General features: G+C 35.3%; 2 protein-coding genes across 11 annotated transcripts in view; one reads left to right on the forward strand and one right to left on the reverse strand.

Moving 5' to 3' along the window:
• LOC105840120 overlaps positions 1-16,551 on the forward strand; it is a 62,781-nt gene extending 46,230 nt beyond the window's left edge. For all 10 annotated transcript variants that reach the window (XM_036292604.1, XM_036292603.1, XM_036292606.1 and 7 more), the window contains 5 exons: positions 10,129-10,220; positions 10,323-10,424; positions 10,510-10,579; positions 10,668-10,923; positions 11,418-16,551. In XM_036292604.1, coding sequence (XP_036148497.1) covers positions 10,129-10,220; positions 10,323-10,424; positions 10,510-10,579; positions 10,668-10,923; positions 11,418-15,608 — 4,711 coding nt within the window. In that variant the 3' untranslated portion in view covers positions 15,609-16,551. The remainder of the gene's footprint in view (positions 1-10,128; positions 10,221-10,322; positions 10,425-10,509; positions 10,580-10,667; positions 10,924-11,417) is intronic.
• Positions 16,552-18,173: 1,622 nt separating this feature from the next.
• The window catches only part of LOC105840121 (WD repeat-containing protein 61), a 30,143-nt gene continuing 29,231 nt past the window's right edge, over positions 18,174-19,085 (reverse strand). Inside the window, exons 7-8 of the mRNA XM_012686905.3 lie at positions 18,403-18,574; positions 18,174-18,318 (exon numbers count right to left, since the gene is read on the reverse strand). Of these exons, the coding sequence (XP_012542359.1) occupies positions 18,217-18,318; positions 18,403-18,574 (274 nt within the window). The 3' untranslated portion in view covers positions 18,174-18,216. The remainder of the gene's footprint in view (positions 18,319-18,402; positions 18,575-19,085) is intronic.

Consider the following 19,085-nt stretch of genomic DNA (forward strand, 5'->3'; position numbering starts at 1 on the left):
TTAAAGTAGAGTCTTTGCCCTTTAATTTAAAAAAAAGTAACAAAATAAAAAGTAACAAAATTTTTTAAATTTTTATTTATTTGTTTTTAAAATTTACACATTTCGAAGTTTATTTTTGCAAACAAGTCAAAATCATAAAACAAATTTAACCCTTAGTAATCATCTAGGGTATATTCAACTCCAACAAATTTTCACATCGATATTACGAGTACTAAATTCTAAAAAGTGTGTCCTATAGCTCTATTTGCTGATGGTTTGAGGTGTCTAGTCCACGACTGTATACATGCCATAACTCGCAAAACATCAGTGTAGTTCCAGCTGTTGTTTGAAGTAGACATTCTGAAATCTGAGATCACCGTGATCCTGGATGTAATTAGAACATAAGTTTTTTTGCAATTATTTTTTCGTTATTGTTGTGCTTCAAACGTCTCAAAAAGTGATAAGTATATTGTGATGCCGTCAATTTTTTTTCTACTGCATTTTCTTGCGATTTCTGAATATTTAGATGGCGTATAATCTGCGTTCGCACTTAATTGTAGAATGAAAATTGAAGAAAACAATTAATTGAATTTTGTAGAATAAAAATCCATTAAAATTATTTTCATAATTAAATAAACACACTTTTTATTACTGGATCACTATATTTTTTGTTCCAAAATCATCAAATTTAATCTTCCAAATAAATATACTTTTTGTATCCTCAGTATCAAACTATTTTTTTTCTTAGAGTATTATCTCAAAGGTAAAATCCTTAATTTTTAGGTAAAATTATTAAAAAATTTAAAGACCTATGAATTTTTGAGTAAAAAATGGCTTTTTTTATTTTTCAAGATTTTTTTCTCAATACTTTAAACATAAAAATTTATTATTAAAATTATGAAAACATATTCTGCAATGTACAAATCATGTGTAAGAATTTTTAGTTCTCGATAGGACGCACACTTTTGGTGTAGCAAGCGTTCAAAGTTGGAGTCTAAATAATAATAACCCCGTGTGATTATTATTGAATTTTTCGGAGATGTGATTACTAAGGGTTAAAATTGTTCAGATGTACTTGGATAAAAGACAAAATTCGTCATATGATTATGTTCACGAATTCACTTTTCAACACATTATTTAAGTTTATAAAATGTTCTTGTATAATTAATTTATTTTAAATGTTTTAAATGTTTCTATTTTAATTTTTACTCGTATCATGGCAGTTTTATAATACAAGTTTTTACGAATTTTACAATAAATAATTTTTAAAAAATAAAATTTTTTTACATCTTGTTACTTGTTATTATATGTAATGTACATTTCTTAATAATTAACAGTATTTTTAGATACTAAAAAAATAAATAGTACAATATAATAGTACTTAAAAAAGTTGATATTACAAGAATTTAAATCTAATCCATCGTAGACGAGAAAATATAACACGTGCACTTAATCTTCTCAGACATAATGCTCTCTTGCTTATTAATAAAAAATTTTAGTACTTAACTTATAGCTATTTTAATTGCTTTTTATTAGAAAGATTTTATTATCAATTTTACTAAAAATTAATCCACACACACATTCATGTTAACTCTTTTATACTTTTAGTATACTTAATACTCTCTTTCGAATAAGCTATGATACTTATCTCTTCTTTGGTATTTTACAGTTCTGATTATCTTTTGTTAGTTTGATTCTAATTAATTTTTAATTTTAACTAGTTATTACAACATATACACTTTAATTTATATCAAATATGCCTTAATTAGTAATAGCTGGATCTTTATACTGATATTTACTTATGTGATTTTATGTATCTTTGAAAGTTTATTAAGCTGTGCACCAAATAGAATCTTCAATTTTCTAAAACACAGTTGTAAGATGACCCAGATTAGTAATATTATTATTAAATTGATAATCAATTTAATAATAATAATGATGCTAACAAGCATTTGTTTCCCTAATTTCTCCAAATACTGTAAATAATTCTGCTGCGAAAAAATAACACCTTAGCCAGGGATCGAACCTGGGAACCTCCCGACTTTCCGGGACGGATGTCTTAGCCCACTTGACCATTAAGGCATGTAATGATACTTTCTCAACAGTGTTTAGAAGAATGCATGTTAAAGGCGTGTTTTTTTTATATTTTAAATAGAATATAAACCAAATGTGGAAACACAACTCACAGAATATATCTTAATCGGTCATAGTTGGTCATAGTTTTGTGTTGATATTTACTTCTGATTTTAATAATAATAGTAGTAGTAGTAGTAGTACTAATATGTATTGTTTCATTTCGGATTACAAGAATTTACAAAACAAAAACTTATCTCGGTAGTTATGCATAAAGGCGATCTCACCGATTTGATATATGTTGACCTTGATATATGTTGTCAAGGACAATGTTCTGAGTAACGTACAAAAAGTTTTAATCGTCGCTCGTCATTTATTAAAAAGATTTTTCCATTAAAAGTTTAACAAAGTCCTTTTTCACGAAATGCATACAAAAAGTGCGCGAATTTCAAATGTGCACGTATTTTATGACGACGAGACCATTAACAGTCTCCCATAGGTGTTTATAAGGATCTCGTTTTGTGTGGAAAGTTGTGAAAGTTATGGTGGTACAGAGAACGCATGAGCAGGGGAGGGGCTCCGCCCCCCTGCACCTCTACCCCGTAATTTTTTCTAACTCTAACCCAACCAATTTTAAGTTGCTATTTGACCACAATTTCAAATCTGACATTGCAACATAGTCAATTAGATATTTATGGCCAAATAGCAATATAAAATTGGTTAGGTTAGGTTAGGTTAGGTTAGAGTTAAGAAAAATTACAGGGAGGGAGTGCAGGGGAGAGGCGAAGCCCACACGTTCTCTGTGCTACTGACTTTATGATTTTCCATGTAAAACGAGATCCTTATAAATACCGACGAGAGACTGTCGTCAATAGTCTCGTCGATATCATAAAATACGTGCACACTTGAAATTCGCGCACTTTTTGTATGCACTTGTGGTCAAGAACTGTCCGCTGTTCATGCTCATGTCGCTACTTTTCGTAAAATCAAAATTATTACGCTTTAAGAATGATAATATTTATTAAACTTTTATTGTAAGAAACTTTTTAATAAATAATGAGCTACGATTGAAACTTTTTGTACGTTTCTCAGAATAATGTCCTTAACAACATATATCAAGGTGATTGAAATTGATAAAATTGCTTTTATGGTACAAAATTACCCTTATCTTTAACTTAATCCTATTGATAATATTCTTAATTCTAATTATTCCTATTTTGTATGATTGGATGTGAAACCCATCCACTTATATCTTTCCGCTCTTTCTACACATACGCCTCGCTTGGAACTTCCGCTTTCTTTTGCCTTTTTCAAACTTTTCAAATTCTTTGCAATACCCTATCTCGCTTCCCTCTCCATACTTCTTTCACACTCATACTTGATTCATCGTTCATTTATTCTTCTTCTTCTTCTCTCTCTCTCTCTCTCTTTCTCTCTCTCTCTCTCTCTCTCTCTCCTCTCCTCTCTCCCCTCCCTATTCCATTTGTTCCTCTTCCTCTACTCCCTCATCATTATCTCCTTCCTTTCTTCCCCTCTCAATTTCCTTTCCTCCAATTCCTTCATCCACTCTTCCCCCTCCCCCTTCTCTCCCAATATCCGTTTCAGTGCTTCTTGTCAACTACTACTTTTCCATCTGTTTTCCCTCTAACCCTTTTTTAGGTATCTCGGTATCCCTTCCGCTTTCACTTTCCAATACCACCTTGTATTTCGACTTCCTGATTTTTTCTCCGCTCCTTTGCCTTTCTTTATCTGTCACCCTTATTTTATTAAAGCATCCTTCTTTCTCCTTTTCCTTTAGACATCATTCACTCTCATTCGCTTATCTACAAAGAACTTTCTTCTTTCCTTCTTCCATTCCAATACATCTTTCCCTTCCTTCGCTTTCCACAGTGTTTCGGAGGGACTGTCCCGATTGCGCACATAAGCGATTGGACGCAGTAATATTTTTCAATTGGACACAGTCCCGATTGGACACGGACTCGATTGGACACAGACCCGATTGCACACGACCCGTTTGCACACGGATCCGATTGCGCACCGACCCGTTTGCACACGGACTTGATTGGACACAGATCTGATTGAACATGGACCCGATTGGACACGGACTCGATTGGACACGGACCCGATTGCACATAGACCCGATTGCACATAGACCCGATTGCACACCGACCCGATTGCACACGGACTTGATTGCGCACCGACCCGTTTGCACACAGATCCGATTGCGCACCGACCCGATTGCACACGACCCGTTTGCACACGGACCCGATTGCACACGGAGCAGATTGCGTACCGACCCGTTTGCACACGGACACGATTGCACACGATACGATTCCGCATTGCAAATAGTGTATGGGTTAGCGACTTGGACAGGGTGGGTGTGGGAGAGGGCGAAGCCCCCCTTGCACCCCTCCATGTGTGTGTGTGCGTGCGTGCGTGCGTGTGTGTGCACAAAACTTTTTACACCACATGGGTTTGCGACTATAAAATATGTATAAGAAAGAAAAATATTATAATAAATACTTTGTACGTATTTTTATGTCTGAGTTTGCCAAGTATAAAAAAATTATGATAAATATTTATGAAAATAGTAAAAATAAATATTTATGCTATTATAATTCGAAAATATAAAAAATATTTCGAGTTTATGTACCATAAATATTTTTCAGTACATTTTAAAAATATATTTTATATATTGTTAACCCTCTGCCTACACATACGGTAACCCCAGTCGATATTGAAATGCCCGCTACTTAAAAGTATTTAGCAAGGGGATGCTGGAACTGGGGGGGGGGGGTTTGAACTGTGCTCTACTTATTCCTCTTTGGGCTTTGTCAATGTTCTGAAAACAATAGAAGTAGGAACATCGAAAGTGTGTGTTGGGGTTACAGTTACCCCGTGTGTAGAGAAAAAAAGGAAAAGTTCCAAATTTAAAGGGTAAGTAAAGTTATTTTTTTGTTCATTACGTATCACATTTACCCATACAGTACTTATATATATTACCAATTTCGCGAGCGCTTTGCGAAAATATGCTGCAATTGTAGCATTACAAATTAAAAATTTTTTCTATAACAAATAATAATAAAATCGTTTGTAATAAATATTTTTTGTGTTAATAATTATGTTTTTGTGTATTAATAATTATGTTTTTTAAATCAATATTACTATTTTCTTTTACTATTATATTTAAACTGCATTTATTTTTTACTAAATTCACATTACGAAATAAATATATTTTTTGAACAGAATAAAAAAACTGACGATAGATTCTTAAAGAACAACTTTTCCCCTTTTCATTGATCACCATTTTAATTACTTTATCTATTTTTTTCTAATAAATACGGGCGTTTGAAGAAAAGGCAAATTTTTACAAAAATTTTTCGTTCCTTTCTCATTCTTTTCAAAAAATCTTTTTTCTTTTAATATCTCCGACTTTTCAGCCACGACCATTATAATTTTGAGAGTTTTCCTTTCGATTAAAAAAAAGAACTTAAAATTGATTAAATACATTTGGAGATATAAGTCAACGAAATTTTGGGGTTAGCGTAACCCCTGTGTGTAGGAATCGGGAGAAAAATAAGGTGTGTAGGCAGAGGGTTAATAATAATTTTTGTATTATTTCTAAATGACTTAGAAAAAATGATTATATAATTAAAAAAAAATTTTTTTTTAAATAAATTCGTAAAATACTTATGAAAATTTATGCTAAATTTTCTGTGTTATCTAGGTTGTCTTTGTATTATTCTGCGATGCGGAATCGTATCGTGTGCAATCGGGTCGGTGCGCAATCGAGTCCGTGTGCAATCGGGTCGGTGTGCAATCGGGACTGTGTCCAATCGAGTTCGTGTCCAATCAGGTCTGTGTCAAATCGAGTCCGTGTCAAAACGGGACTGTGTCCAATCATATATGTGCGCAATCGGGCTTCACTTTTTTTCAGACGATACCGAGACTCTGTTTTTAAATCAAGACCGAGACCGAGACCATTTTGCCGAGTCTCGACGAGACCGAGAATCTCGGCTAGTCTCGTCGAGATTTTCGATTTTTTAACTTATTTATTTTTAATGAATTTGTTTAGTCAAAGTTATATATATATGTTATAAAATTCTCGATGAGTTCTGGTAAAAAGTCGTATAAACCAAAACGATTGGATGACATAATAACCAGATACGTGTCATTTTTAACTAATTTTGAAATTTCGTTAATAATCCTTAATTCTTTAATTTTTTATCTAAATTTTTTTTATTTGTCGAGAACTCTTCAGAATAAGTAATATAACTATAGAAACATCTCGGAACTATTGTATTTTAAAATTGAATGTTCAACAATTTTTAATTTTTTTTAAATAAATGAAAAAATTTTTTTATGCTTCAAGAACTCAAGATAATCGCCAAATGAAGCTATTAAGCCAGTCAGAACTATTCGATCGGAAATTTCGATAAGTTAACACCCCATTTTTAACATTTTAATTTTCGACAGTTACTCAACAGAACTCTTTTTTTAAATTAGAGAGAATTCTTTATCTCTTCAAAATGAAACGGGAACTCATATCAGAACTACAGAATTTTAATGTGTAGGGGCAAACTTAACATATGCCGAAAGAGGCGGCCGCGCGGAGAGGTGGTACGTCTTCTCCTCGTGCACCAAGGCCTGCTCTACTGGACGAAAAAGTCGTTCGCGGAGATCAGTTTTATAGTTCAACTGTTTTACAGTAAAAATTCGCAACAAAACACGTGCATAAAAACGGTCGAGAGTGTCGAGACCAACGAGACTCTCGACTCGAGATCGAAACCGAGACCGAGACTTGATCGGGCGACACCGAGAATTTCGAAAACAGACCGAGCCTGAGTCCGAGACCAAGTTAGTCTCGTCGAGACGAGACCGAAACACTATTCTTCCAGCACCACTTTGCTAGATCATTTCCCAATTTTTTTTTCAATCTTTTTTCATATTCCCTAAGTCTTAATTCCCTTCTTATTTTTCCCCTTGCAACTTTTCTTTTATATATCCCGGCATTCCTCCATCCACTCCTAGAACTCATCTTAAATTTAGAATTTATATAAAGTTCGTATTAGCGTCCCCTCCCCCCTATAGTTCTCCATCCTGCTTCCCTCCCCTTTTTGCGGGAACACCCAGAATGGTCACGTTCGGATTGACCACAGCCACTCATAGGTGATTGCTGCTATAGCTTTTCTCTTGTATTTGTCAAGTAGAACACAACAATATTTTAAATTATCTAATTGATGGATGTGGCCATTCTAGTGCCACCCCCTTTTTTGTATCGGTACCACGATTTCTTCTTTCCAACTTTCTGGCCAGTTTCCATACTTTGTTGCAAACATTTTATGCCCATTCCTCCAATTTTCTCCCCGTACCTCCACACTTCGTCTGGAATCTCGTCCATTTCCGCCGCTTTTCCCTCTTTCAATTTTCTTAACATCCCTTTTAGCTCATCCTTGCCTATACCCTCCTTTAAGTCCTCTCTTCCTACTCTTTCTTCTGCCTTATTCACCACCCTTCCCTCCACTCCTCTCAATAGTTTCATAAAATATTCTTTCCATTTCTCCCTATAAATTCCCTCGTTTACCCTTTTTCTTCTTTTCCTCTCTCTGTTTACAATTTCCCACACATCTTTCTCCTTCTTCACCCCCGCCACCTGCTCCTTCCATTTATCATTCTTTTCCTTCTTTTTTCTATCGCATAAATTTTTTATCTATAATCCTTTCTCTTTTTTCTACATTTCCTCCTCCAATCTTTCAATCTTCTTCTCACTTCTCTTTTTCTTTCCTCACATTCTACATCCCACCATCCTTCCTTCTTGCTACTCCCTTACTTCTCTCCTTCTCTACTTTCTTTATTGTCCTTACCTTTTCTTCTACTCTCCCCATTTTATATCTGGCCCTCTCCCTCTCAATTTTGCCTCCCCCATCTTTTTCATAAATTCCTTACAACTTTCTTATCCCACATTCCTCTCTACAGTCTTTCTTCTCTCGTCCCCCTTCCTCAATTCTCTTTTTCTCCCTTCAACGTTACCTCCAGTGGGTGATGATTCGAATCGATACTTTCCCCAATATCCCTTTTTGTTTGTTCTCCCCTTCACTTCTTCATTTCTTATGACATAATCGATGACTGTACACGCTTTCCCTCCTGTAAAAGTATATTCCTCTTGCTTTACATCCTTCTTTACATCCCCATTCAAAATTAACCACCCTTTTTCCTCTATAAACTCCACTAGCATCCTATCTTTATTTATCTTTCCATCTTAGACTTTCTTTTTCTTTCCCCTTCTCTTTCCATTAGCTCCTTTCTTCCTCCCAATCTTCCTCCTCCCTTGAAGCCATACAACGTTTGTCTAAAACATTTTTCTATACGATCGCTCCCTACAAAGTTACGAGGGGTGATAGATTAAAATGGGACACCCTGTGGGTACACACACACACACACACACACACACACACACACACACACACACACACACACACACACACACACACACACACACACACACACACACGTGTAGATATGTAGATACACACATTTATACTGTGATAGCGTCATACATTAGTTCGCCGTTTTCTCATTTGGTATCTTGTAGCGCTGCAGATGTTGATTACAGGCTGCTAGCATTTAAGTATTAGCTATGCTAATCCTTAAATAATCAAAGCTCTCACTCTTTTAACCCTTCCCGAAACTCTTTATCCTTGTCCCTTAGCCCTGCCATGTTTTAGAATATCACCTTTCAGTACCTCCTCAGCGTTTTAATAATATTTTAGGTAAACCTTTACAAAAGGGGACCCAGCTCTGATGACCTTGACCTTGACATATGTTATCAATGTCACCCTCCTGAGTAATGTTCGAGAGATTTTAGCCTGCCCTCGTTCGTTAAAAAATTATAAACGAAAAAGTTTTATAATTTGCTGTGTTTGTGTGTGTGTGTAATTTTCTGATACTATGTACAAGTAAAAAGAAATATGGGCAAATTTTAACAAAAGGGCCCCAGTGACATAACCTTGACATATGTTGACATATGTTGTCCTCCTAAGTTATTAACATTAACAAAAAAATTTCATAAATACGATATATGATACCTCTGCTTTACTTAAAGTCGCAAACCCATGTGGTGCAGAGAACGCATGGGCTGGGTGTAAAGGAAGGACGCATTTTTGCATGCTTTAAAATAAAAAAATCTATTAATTTATGCGTGCTTTATAAAAATTAATGCGGGAATGTAGGGAGAAGACGAAGACCCTTACATCCCGCCCACGCGTTCTCTGCACCACGTTGGTTTGCGACTTTGCATAAAAGATTAGGATAATAATAAATTAATAGACTTTTTTATTTTAAAACACGCATTTATGCGTGCTTTATTTTAATAATGAATTTATTATTTATCGGTGCTGGTTTCCCTTTTGTTAAGATTTACCCATATTTTTTTAGGATTTAGATTAGGATAATAATAATTAGGTTTAGATTAAAATAATAATAAATTAAGATTTTCTTATTTTAAAACGCAAAAATGCTTGCTTTATAAAAATTAATGCGGGGTCGTGCTTTATAAAAATTAAGGCGAAGCCTTTCCCTTTGTTCCCCGCCCACGCGTTCTCTACATCACATAGGTTTGCGACTTTAAGTAAAGTAGCGATATCATGTTTCATATTTATGAAACTTTTTTTGTTAATAACTTTAACGAATCATAAGCGGCGGCTAAAATCTCTTGAACATCACTCCGGAGGGTGACTTTGATGACATATGTCAAGGTTAAGGTCATCGGAGTTGGGTCCCCTTTTGTAAAGGTTCATATTTTATTGTAATTTGTCACATTACTGTATAATATTACACGTAATGTTGCAGTAATATAATAATATAATAATGGACATTACAATATTGCAGTAATATTTTATTGTAATTTGTAATATTACTGCAATATTGTAATGTTCATTATATATTATTATATTACTATAACATTACATATTGTATTATCACTTTGTTACAAAAAAATTACGGTAACGGCGTTATAAACAATACGTATTTCCTTATCTCGTTTTTTATTACATTATTATTTTCATCATATTTTTGTAGTGTAAGAACGACGCCAATTTCGATGCTATTGGGAAGTTTTGAATACAATGATGATCATGATGGGAAATCTAATTCTAAGATTAATAGTCTGGGTAATCTAAATGATTTTATTTAGTCCAATAGTATTTATTTCGTCAAATAGTAATTATTTCGAATAATTATAATTATTTTTCACAAATAATATAAATTTGTAGATCCCAAATCAAATAACTGCAAAGTAAACAAGGATTTACTATCAAGTGACATTGAACTCTCATCAAGCAGTATTCGTTTAAAAACTTCTAATGATTCAGGATGTAAGTAATATAATTTAGTGTTAATTATGAAAAAATAGATTTCTAATAATTCAATGAACATAAAAAACTTTCCGAATATATATAGATCAAATTAGCGACGAGGATGATGAAGACTTACTAGCTGCTTGTATTAACATTGGAATGCAAAATAATCGGTAAAATATTGTTAACATTTACTGTGAAAATGATATATTACAATTCATGTACATTACAATTATTTTGTAATTTTATTTTATTTTGTAGGCATAGACATTCTTTCATAGGAAATAATCTTGAAAAACTTCCTCGAGCGGAAACTAATTTGACTCGATATCAAACTAGTCTTGCTTTGGATCAAGTCGAATATAAAGGAACTGCAATGTCCGATAATTCATCATTTAATATAAAATATATGAAGTCATGTGGAACCATTGAAAACGGTTTAACGAAGAACGGAGAAGACGAAAGACATAATAACGAAAAATTGTCGATAAAAAACATTCAATTGGAAACAGCCATAGTAAGAATATTTCACAGATTGATTTTTTAAATATTACTTAGCAAATGCCAAACTAAGAGTTATATAACAATTATATAATTCTTAGTTGGTGTTTGCTGGGTTAATTTCATAACAACCTTTGTTTTTCATATTGTTGCGCTATTCGGTATATAGTATTGTGTCGCGTGAATCAATTGGAATGTCGATCGAAGGATATCGATCGATTGAGCGGAGAACTGCGGTTACGAAACAACGAAAAAAAAAGAGATTTTCAGATTAAAGCTAGAAATTTTTCTAGATGGATGTGTTCGAATGTTTTTTTTTAAATAACGCGAGTTGTATGTTCAATAAGTTCTTGCCTATAATAAAACATTCTTTCATTTACGACTCGTATTGTCTTTCTCAGCGCATGTGTGATTCAAGCGAGGCATGAAATTGCAACAATATATTACACGCACTCACACACACGCACACACACTTTTAATATATTTTAAAAGATGATATTTTGTTCACAGGTAGCAACAAATGTGAATGATGAATATAGATATGAGAAATCAAATAACACTATAACCAGCAAAACGGTAAATGATAATGTCAGTAATAATATCTTAGAAGAGGCAATATCTCTACAGGAATTTAATACATCCTTAGATAAAAACGTTCGCAATAATTTTGTTGTAATTAACGAACGTGGCGCAGATCAAAAGGACTCAATTAGAGTAGACGCAACAGCTGATATTCGGCTCGCAGGTATATCATCTATGAAGCAATCAAAAGATTCCGAGAGCAGTGAGTCAATCGATTCTGTCGAACAATCTGAACATGCTCTTTTAGAATTGTGTATTCAACCCGGTATAAAATCAGAAACCAATATTGGTTTCAATCAAAGCAACGCAGATTACATTAAGTCGCAATTGAAGTTGCACCACAAACAAATAGATTTTATAAAACGAAGAAATAATGATAAAACCGAGATTGACGGTAATATGAGCGAAAAACTTGAAGCAACCTTCCAAATTGTGAAAACTTCGGACATTCTGCATCGCGATAATGCGGAAAAGCATATAAAAGAAGAGACATATAGACGACAAAGAGATCCCGATGCTATGATCGCTTCGTTAGATCGATTGACGGCAACTTTAGTTCAACAAACCGAAGCAATACGCGAAAGAGATTCCGGTGTGATGAAACAGAGTCTGACGTGCGACACATGGAACGAGGATTCGCCCAATGATGTTTCCTTTCCTAGCATTAGCATGAGTGCGCCACTGGCTGCTTCGTTCAATAGTGACACACAGGACGAACAGCGCACCACCATATCGGAAAACAATGAGCAAATCAATATGACAGAGTCGAAAATCATCCAGCGCGAAGCTATTAAGTTAGCGCAGGCGGTAGACGCAGAGTCAAACAATCAGCACGAACTTGAGACAACGAATCTGACATCTATCGATCTCGAAGTGATCAAACCACCGTCCTCAATGGGAAGTTTACTTTCATTAACGGCAAGCTATGTTGACAATACTGAGACATTTGATAACCGAGATAGATGTCATTCCACATCACTACCACTGAAAAATGCCAATGATCCTCGCAACGTGCGGAAGAAATCTCTGCCGATCGGTGTAGTGGCCAAGCGAGCACTCGGCCAGAATCAGAGTCATACAACTAGCTTGGAAAATTTATTGAACGAGTGTACCAGTTCACATCTGGAGAACGTCAAGCCACCATCTATGATGGATGAACTACCAGATGTGGTTGACATGGAGAACAGTATGCTAAGCGTGGCTAGTATCACGTCGGAGATCGCGGATTCAAAGGAGCAGGACTCTCACAGTCTGACCGGCAGCGACCCAGCAGTGTTCGAAATGTTAAAACCGGTTGCCAACGTACTATCCATGACGTGCATGCGTTACGTTGAGGGTATGCAGACCAGCGCAAGTAACAGCTTGAGCGAATGTCTGGAGAACATCAATCCGCCATCCTTGTTCAACGAGGTAACTGAGATGGACGAATCCACAATGGAGGCAACCACCGACACTATGTGCAGCGACACTCTGTGCATAGACATGGAACTATATACCGAAGCAATGCATTCAATTGTAGCAGAGGTGATCGACGAGACAGAGAATGATACTGACGAGGCAGCCACGCCGATTTCATCCGAGTACTGTGTCAGCAGTTCGACAGAATCGACGCCAAAGAGGCGGCCGCACTCGAGAAGCTATTTAACTCCAAAACAAAAGCGAAACTTAGCAAAAGAGAGGTACAAGACATATACCATTGCTGCAGAGATCGTCAAAAAGGAAGAGGAGGAACGCCGAAGGCAAAGCAGCAATATTAATAGTGCTGATAATAGAATTCCACGCGGAAAGTGTTCTCCTTTTTCAAAATTGACGCCCAAGCAACGCCGACAAGAAAATAGAGCAAGATTCCAGACTCAAGTGTTGGAGAATCCTTTCTCGGATCTGCATGTGACCCAAACCAAAAAAGAAGTGGTGCACAAAATCACCGTTGAAGATACTGTTGAGAAACAAGAAGCTATGTCTCCCGTTAAGTCTTTGATCCCTATGTTCACCAAGTTGCCCGTGTGCAAAACATTCAGAAAAAAACGTGGGGATTTGCAGGAAAACAAGGAGCGGTATCGTACGAGGACACTGAATAATTTGGAAACCATGTTCAAGGAGATCGAACACAATTCCGCTTCGAGCATTAGTACGGCGGCAGAGGGGCAAAGTGCGAGCGTGCAGGAATACCCGCAAGAGAAGATTCAGAGCATGCTAGAACAAAACGCCACTATTGTATTGAAGACTCTAAATGAGTCAGATAAAGCTAGTAATTCTGGAGATGATATTCTGCATTGTGAGACTGTCATTTTGGAGTCGAATGATGCCGAGTCAGATCATAATTTAAGAATGAGTTTCGTTAACAACATCCAAACTTCCACGACAAATGTCGATAATGAGAAATTGAAAGACGAGCACATAGTAGTCGCTTATGAGAACCCGGGCTCGACGGATCCAGTTGATTCGGACAGCGATGAGGAATCTAATTGCGCTGATGAGGGACAAGAATTCAAAGAGACAAAAAAGCCGCGGATAATCAAGCCTAGTGTGCCAGATCGAGATTCGAGCATGGATTTCTTCAATGGGACGGATAAATCCGAACCTGAGAGTCCGAAGGCAATTCGAGGACGAAGAAAGGCGCTCTATTCCAATCTGATAACGCGAAAGCCAACTTCGCAATCATCGCCTTTGAAGCAAGTGAACTCTGTCAGTGGGATACCGATAGGTCGCTGTAATACTTCTCCTATTGTTAGAGCTACCAGAGCCACCACTTTGCGGCAAAATAATAACAGTACGATGGTTGCTACGAAGGACTTCCCAAAATGTAACATGAGTCCAAAGAGAATTTCGCCTTCTACAGACACGGAAAAAAAGGTTCGAAATTTAACAGCCGTATCCAAAAGAATATCCGCGTCTCAAAAGGGATCTGCATTGACTTTCACAAAAGTCACCAAGCGACATAGTACATCCCCAACTTTCTTGTCGAACCAGAACGATAGCAGACGGTCAGAAGTTCCAAACAAGCTGTTAGAACGTCAAGGAACTTTTACAAAAGACGAACCGGAGGTCGAGAATGCTCCGACAGTACATTCCGCGTCCTATTCTCCAATAAAGACGAAAATCGCTAAACCAATAGTCGGGGGTGCTTCGCCAAAGATATATCAAGCAGGAAAGTCTAAGATCTCGGTGAAGGTGCATCAAGATCAGCCAAAAATGATGCTAGCTAATAATTCCGAAAAAATGCAATCGTCTAAAGGATTATTAATGACACCGAAGAAAGTATTATCTGGGAAAATAGGTATGCCAATGAAAGTCCTGAATAGTAATGCACTCCAGAACGACAAAACCAAAAAGATTGATCCACTGGGACAACGATCTAACAGCAACTCTAGCATAGTCTCCAATTCATCTACGAGTGTGCAAAATCGTAAGTTGGCAAAGGAGGCAACGAGCAAGATTGCAAATCTTTGGAAGAAGGTCGAGGAAAGTAAAAACAGGCAACGTTTTGAGAAACCGGACACTAGGCAATGGATAAAACCTACCAATAGCGTTACCGAAGTGAATGCCTTAACTGCTGTTAATGATCCACCGGCATACAGACTGTTCCGCAGTTCCACATTTGAGGGAATTTCTAAAAAAAATGGCAACATTGCCGAAATGTCTTACAAATCTAAATCCAATCGACCGATTTCAGGTGCACAGATTGAATCTGGCGGCTCCAAATACAGGAATTCCTGCGATTTAACGACCATGAGTGTCCATGAAATATCCTGTGAGAACCCGATGAAATCCTCCGAGACATATAAACAAGAGATCACACAATTGAGTGATATCCTGGTGACCATGAAGAAACAATCAAACGCTGATCTTGTAACGGACGCGGACTCTATTAAGAGGATATCTAGGCTTGGTTCTTTTATCCGTGTTGCGGATCCAACGATAGTGGCGAGAGAAAATAGTGGCAATAGCGGCATACGGATGCCAGCTTCAGCGATTGTACCACCCTTCAATTACAATCCGAAGCCAGACATTCCATCACAAGCGGTCAAAATTAGGTCGGATGAAGATCAAGATAAATTTGAGACAGCGGATTGCCACGCGAAAATCGCCTTAGGATCCGCTCGGGTAACAACGGTATAGGAGGAAGAATCTTTTTAATAAAGCGCGAATAAGTTTTATAATATTCGTCTTCTTTTCGTTCTTGACTAGTCATTGTGTATATTTGTTTACTCTAATTTGTCTACCCGCAAATATTCGTCGCACGTGCATTACAGATAACTTTAACCATTTTCTTGTTTATCTTGTTATGTGCGGTGTACAAATTCTTCAATTTTATTCAGAATATCAAATCCATACAGCACAGAACATTCCAGCAATGTTGCAGCAACTTTGCAATATTATTACAATATTGTTGAAATGTTATATTGCATTTTGTGTTATATAGAAAATAGCTATGGTAACAATCTTTCATACAGTACAGAGCAGGCATTCCAGTAATATTGCAATATTACTGTATATTGTATTTTGTATGAAAAGTAATTATGGTAATGCTGTATTCTGTGCCGTATGGCTCATAATCTTGTATGCATTGAGATGCCAACTTCTTCAATAACCATGTGAAATATTAATAGGAAATTTCACATTCTTATCCATTTTTGTCCGTTTTGTGCGTGTATGTGCACGTGCGTGTGCGCGCGCATACACACACGACGATATAGAATAATTCCAAGTTTGAAAGACTAGTTCAAAAATCCATTGTGCACAGCAATGATTCTAATCAGTTATTTATTCAATTTTGTACGCGCGCGCGCGCGCGCGCGCGCGCACACACACACACACACACACACACACAAACAAACAAACACACACCTCAATATAAGAATGAAGGATGTAGAGAGTTTTAGTAACATGCGTTTAAACTTACATATGATGTGGAGCACAATGCGCTGGTGATATATTGTTAATGATACACCTTCGTATTTGAGAGAGGAGGGGGTGTGAATGAGAGAGGAGGGGCTGTGAATGAGAGAGGAGGGGGTATGAATGAGAGAGAGAGAGAGAGAGAGAGAGAGAGAGAGAGAGAGAGAGAGAGAGAGAGAGAGAGAGAGAGAGAGAGAGAGAGAGAGAGAGGGGAGGGGGATCTTTCGCAAACAGATACAGAGTTTAATTACTTTTGGAAGACTGATAAGTAAAGTGATGAAGATCAGAAATAAGGATCTTTGATCGAAATTAATCGTAACGAGGAAGTCCCATTTGTATCTACTGTAAACGTAAAGTAGTCTAAAATTTGCTTAAAAAATGACATTATAATAATAGGGCAAAAATTTTATAAGTATTATTTTAAGTTTCTAGTCTACAGGTAATAATATATTGTCTATTTTCATCACATGTTACATATATATAGTGTTTCACACAGATGGAAGAAAATTCAAAGAATGATTTTAAACCATAACATAAGATAAAAATCAAGAATGATAAATGCACGATTAAAGTTTGGTTTTTTAATTACAAATGTTTAAATAATCACAAGCTTTAAACTTTTTACATAAACACTTATTTTAAATTTTGTAATTATGAATATTTAAATATTCAGAATTACAAAATTTAAAATAATAAGTATTTAGCGGAGCTTTGTAAGTATTTATATATAATTAACAAAGTTTTTCATTATAATTTTGTTATTCTTGATTTTTATTGTATTTTAGTATTTAAAATAACTCCTTGAATTTTTTCACATTATTGAACTCTGTATTAAGGATACTCCTTTTGCTTGTATCAATATCAATTTTCTTCAGAAATAATTACCAAAAAGCTGTACACTCTGATCAATGAAATCACAGATTTGACATCGTAATGTTATGTGTTTAATTGTTATTTATTTTTTTGTCTTTTACGAAAGTCTTCAATGCATTGCGAGTTCTTTAAATTACGTTTAGTCACAGTATAGGAAAGAACAGTAGGTCCACTCTGCTGAAAATCGTGCTAATGGTCGTCCCTTGCGCATGACTTGTGCGCATGATATGCACAACCAACAATATGGCGACAAAGTATGTTGTGCGTGTCCCCATCAATGGGACCATCTTGGTGCTGGCGGCCGAAAACTTGCACCAATGATTGAAATCCGCACACAACCAACAATATGGCGGATCTTTTAGTCATGAAGATCAAAGGCACCAACGCCGAGTGGACCTACTGTTCTTTCCCATACTGTGGTTTAGTTTTTAATTTTATATTTTTTGTTCTTTTATTTTTTAATGTCAACATAAAAATAATATTTTATTTTTTATATATTGTTTTATGTGTCTCAATTTTCTTTCTGCATAAGAATCATATCATCATCCAACTCTTACCCAAAGGAGATTATTTGATACACGCACGAGCTTGAATTTATTATATTTATTTAGTCAAATTTTAATTTATTTTTAATTCCATCGAAAAGCCTCATCTGTAAACTATTTTACCCTGTTCCAGTTTAAATTAATTAGATTTAACTCCGCTAATTTTTCACTCCATTCTAGGTTTTAAGAATAACTTATGTTACATATCGCATTTTCAATTCGTCAGAGATATCTACATAACGTACATTATTATTTGCAGTACAATAAAAGTTATACAGCTAAGAATATTCTTCCCCTCCATCTTTATCATAATATAAATTCAAGAGAAATGTGTCATCGGTTGTTCGCAACTAATAAACGGAATAAATGATGTAACAAATAAAAAATATTTATTGATCCTTGGTGTACAATTATTTGTCGTATGTGGGACATTCATATAAATTAATAGACTTATCTTCAGACACTGACGCAATTATGTTATTTCGCTGTGGATTATACTTGACTGACCATACCTATTATTAAAAAAATGCATCTATAAAATCTTAAAAAATTACATATTGAGCAAAACTGAAAATTACTTCAAATTTAAGACTCGCCTGATCCTTATGTTCACGAAATGTATGCAAACATTGTCTTTGCGCTAATTCCCAGATCTTGACTGTGTGATCGGAACTGCTCGATGCAAATTGTTGTCCGTCTGGTGAAAAAGCCACACCAAGTACCCAAGAAGCATGACCTGACATCGTTCCCGCCAGATTTGCATCTTTACTGAAATAAAAAAGAATAAAGTATACTGATTTATATTTTGTAAAGCCAGTATATATATTTACAGCAATGTTGGGCAAGTTAATTTCCTTTAAATTAAATTAAGTTAATGCTAATGTCTTATAATATTATTTTAATTAAATTAAAAATTGTATGAACAAAAAACAAATTCATAAGCAATTAAAAATTGTGTTAAAATCAAATTAAATTAAGAGATTTTATTCTCGCTTTTCAATTTCAAAAAATTGTTTTTTTTACATTTTTTAATAGTTTGAGAGAAATAGTGGGTTAAAGATAAGATACATGCAAATGTTTTTATTAACATATAAATTGTTTGCAAAATATTAAAATGCGTTTTTCTTCGAAATATTTTTTTAAAATTATTAGAATGATAATTCTAATTTTAATCTAATTAACTCAAAAATTTCAGAAGATATTCGTAACATATTTCTTTTTCGTTCGACTTACAATTAAGGTGGTTCGATACCTAAATGAAACACAAAAGACAAATGAA

The sequence above is a fragment of the Monomorium pharaonis genome, chromosome 10, assembly GCF_013373865.1.
Source record: "Monomorium pharaonis isolate MP-MQ-018 chromosome 10, ASM1337386v2, whole genome shotgun sequence".
NCBI classification, from domain to species: domain Eukaryota; kingdom Metazoa; phylum Arthropoda; class Insecta; order Hymenoptera; family Formicidae; genus Monomorium; species Monomorium pharaonis.